At 39.7% G+C, this 2,806-nt stretch overlaps 1 protein-coding gene across 1 annotated transcript; it reads left to right on the forward strand.

Annotated features, from left to right (window-relative positions):
• LOC105138498 (peroxidase 12-like) lies at positions 1-2,259 on the forward strand. The gene is made up of 3 exons (XM_011044586.1): positions 1-392; positions 506-700; positions 1,450-2,259. The coding sequence occupies exons 1-3, from the start codon at positions 144-146 to the stop codon at positions 2,068-2,070; spliced, it is 1,065 nt and encodes a 354-aa protein (XP_011042888.1). The 5' UTR covers positions 1-143; the 3' UTR covers positions 2,071-2,259.
• The last annotated feature ends 547 nt before the right edge of the window (positions 2,260-2,806 follow it).

Raw genomic sequence — 2,806 nt, forward strand, 5'->3', positions numbered from 1 at the left:
ACACTTCAAATTGCATCTCTCCCTATTATAAAACGAACAAATCTTCATGTTGGGTATAAACAATTCAAAATATTAGCACTCGGAGAACTTCTCATTGGCTATAAATAAGCTCCTTCTTCTGTTAAGACATCAGAAACCAAACCATGGCTAGTGCTGCTGAGTCTTTCACCCCCCTTCTTCTGATTTCTTCTCTCCTTGTAGCTTCTTGGTTTTGTGCCACTGAAGCAAAAAGCACTGTTCCTGTTGTGCAGGGTCTGTCTTGGACATTCTACCAGTCTAGCTGTCCAAAAGTTGAATCCATTATAAGGAAACAGCTAGAAAAGGTGTTCAAGAAGGAGATTGGCCAAGCTGCTGGCTTGCTTCGTCTCCACTTTCATGACTGCTTTGTTCAGGTTACATAATACATGTCAAGATTTCCTTGAACTCATTTTAATTAGCATTCACTAATATTTTCAGTTGTAGAATTTATCTTTCATTAATTAATATCTACACATTAAAACTGCAGGGATGTGATGGTTCAGTTTTGCTTGATGGATCAGCCAGTGGTCCAAGCGAGCAGGACGCACCTCCCAACCTTACCTTGAGAGCAAGGGCATTTGAGATCATTGACGACCTACGCGAGCGCGTACACAAGGAGTGTGGCCGTGTCGTCTCTTGCTCTGACATTCTAGCAATTGCAGCTCGCGACTCTGTTTACTTGGTGAGCCACTCGAATCACTCTGTTGTACTAGTCTTTGATACTGGCTAGTTAGCATCCAGTATAAAATTGAACTCCTTTTACACCGTTACATACACGTATGCTGTTCGGTTGTATTCCTGGGAACTTTTGGGCTTGGGTCCAAGATTTCAATTCCTTATCTCGGAGTTGGGTTGAGATCGAATAACTAGCAGCTTTCTCTGATAAATCTCATCAGTAAAAATGGTTATTAAGGGCTCTTGCTCTCGTCACACAACGCGTGAGTCAAGGCTTTATGTTTGTATCTACCTCTAATTTCTGTCCCGCAACAAAGGGCATTGGATGTGATTGACAAGGCGTCAGATAAGCTTTAGCCGATGTTGTCGTTGGAGCTTTGACTATGTAGGACCGTTTTTGTATCTAAATACGGAAAATTGACACCTCTCAGTTTTTATCCGGTTAGTTGACGAGTGATAGCGAGAGGCAAAATCTGCATTAAGTCTCTGAAAAAATGTTACGTATATGACTTGTCACTTGTCATGAACATTATACATATACAGATGTGTGGACAGGATATATATATTTCTAATGAGAGTCGTAATATTTTAGTTTAGTTCAATTTGGCGATAATAACAACAGGGTTTCACAGTCAAATTTAGGCGACAGGCATTGAAAAATTGAAATAATATGCCCAATTAAGATTCCTTTCAGTCATAACTCATAACAAAAGCTAATCCTTCTTCAACTTCTATGGATTTTCTTCTTTATTGCAGTCTGGTGGTCCAGATTATGATGTTCCCTTGGGAAGGCGAGATGGTCTGAACTTTGCAACACGAAATGCAACCTTAGATAACCTGCTGCCACCCTTTGCTAACGCCGATACAATTCTCTCATCTCTCGCCGCCAAAACCTTTGACCCCACAGACGTGGTAGCCCTGTCCGGCGGCCACACCATTGGTATAAGTCATTGCAGCTCTTTCACTGACCGCCTCTATCCAACCCAAGATCCTACCATGGACAAAACCTTTGCCAACAATCTCAAAGGCATTTGCCCCGCGAGTGACTCCAATAGCACTACCGTGTTGGATATTCGGTCCCCTAATAATTTTGATAACAAGTACTATGTCGATCTCATGAACCGCCAAGGCCTGTTTACCTCGGACCAGGACTTGTACACGAACAAGAAGACAAGGGGCATTGTCACTAGCTTTGCTGCTAATCAAAGTTTGTTCTTTGAGAAGTTTGTGGTTGCAATGATCAAAATGTCACAGCTAAGCGTATTGACCGGAAAACAAGGTGAAATTCGCTCAAGTTGCTCGGTGAGAAACTCAGGCTCCAGCTACTTGGAGTCTGTGGTGGAAGAGGGCTTCGAGGCACTGTCAGAATTAATATAACTAATGAAGTAAAACTCCAATAACATGAAATGCCAGGTTCCACTAGCTAAGATAAAAAAGAGTTTGGGGCGGTTGGATCGTTGTGAACATGTTGCTGTTTTTCTACAAATGCTGCTTGTTCTTTTCGTTTCTTTTCTTTTCTTTTTGATAACTCAAAGGCTGCTTGTTCTTAAAGTAGTCGAGTCTGTAGATGTGGTAGTAGTTTTCAAGAGTAATATTTTAAAAACTAATATAATGACCTTTTGCTGTGTTATTTTCGAAAGTTATAATTTATAACTTCATAAGAACTACAATCACAGCTTTTCCAAATAGACCGGGATAAAAGTCCAATCTAAAAACAAACAAACAAAATAAAAATACTTCAATACATTTCATTGTTCTCTTCAAGTCAAGACTGAGCTATTGCAAATAAAGCTAAGGCTGTCTCTGTAGTTTGTTGTCTCTTTTGTCTCTTTTCTGCCACAATTCGAAGGACAATAATGTATTTTAAGGAATTGGTTCGTACAGCGTTCCTTGGTAACACAGCATATAGACCAATCAAGCTCCGATTTCTCCACTTCCTTGCGTGGGTGTTTCGAAAAATATTTAGATCAACGAAGTATCAAGGTTAAAAAGGAACTTGTATGCAAATTCATTTGAGAAGAAAAGATAGGAGCTTAAGTAACTGTTTTTCTTTATTTTGAAGGCGAGATAAATGCATGGAATGAAACTAAATATGTAATAAAAAAAAAAAGAA

This window comes from Populus euphratica, unplaced genomic scaffold, assembly GCF_000495115.2.
Source record: "Populus euphratica unplaced genomic scaffold, PopEup_1.0 scaffold181.1, whole genome shotgun sequence".
NCBI classification, from domain to species: Eukaryota; Viridiplantae; Streptophyta; class Magnoliopsida; order Malpighiales; family Salicaceae; genus Populus; species Populus euphratica.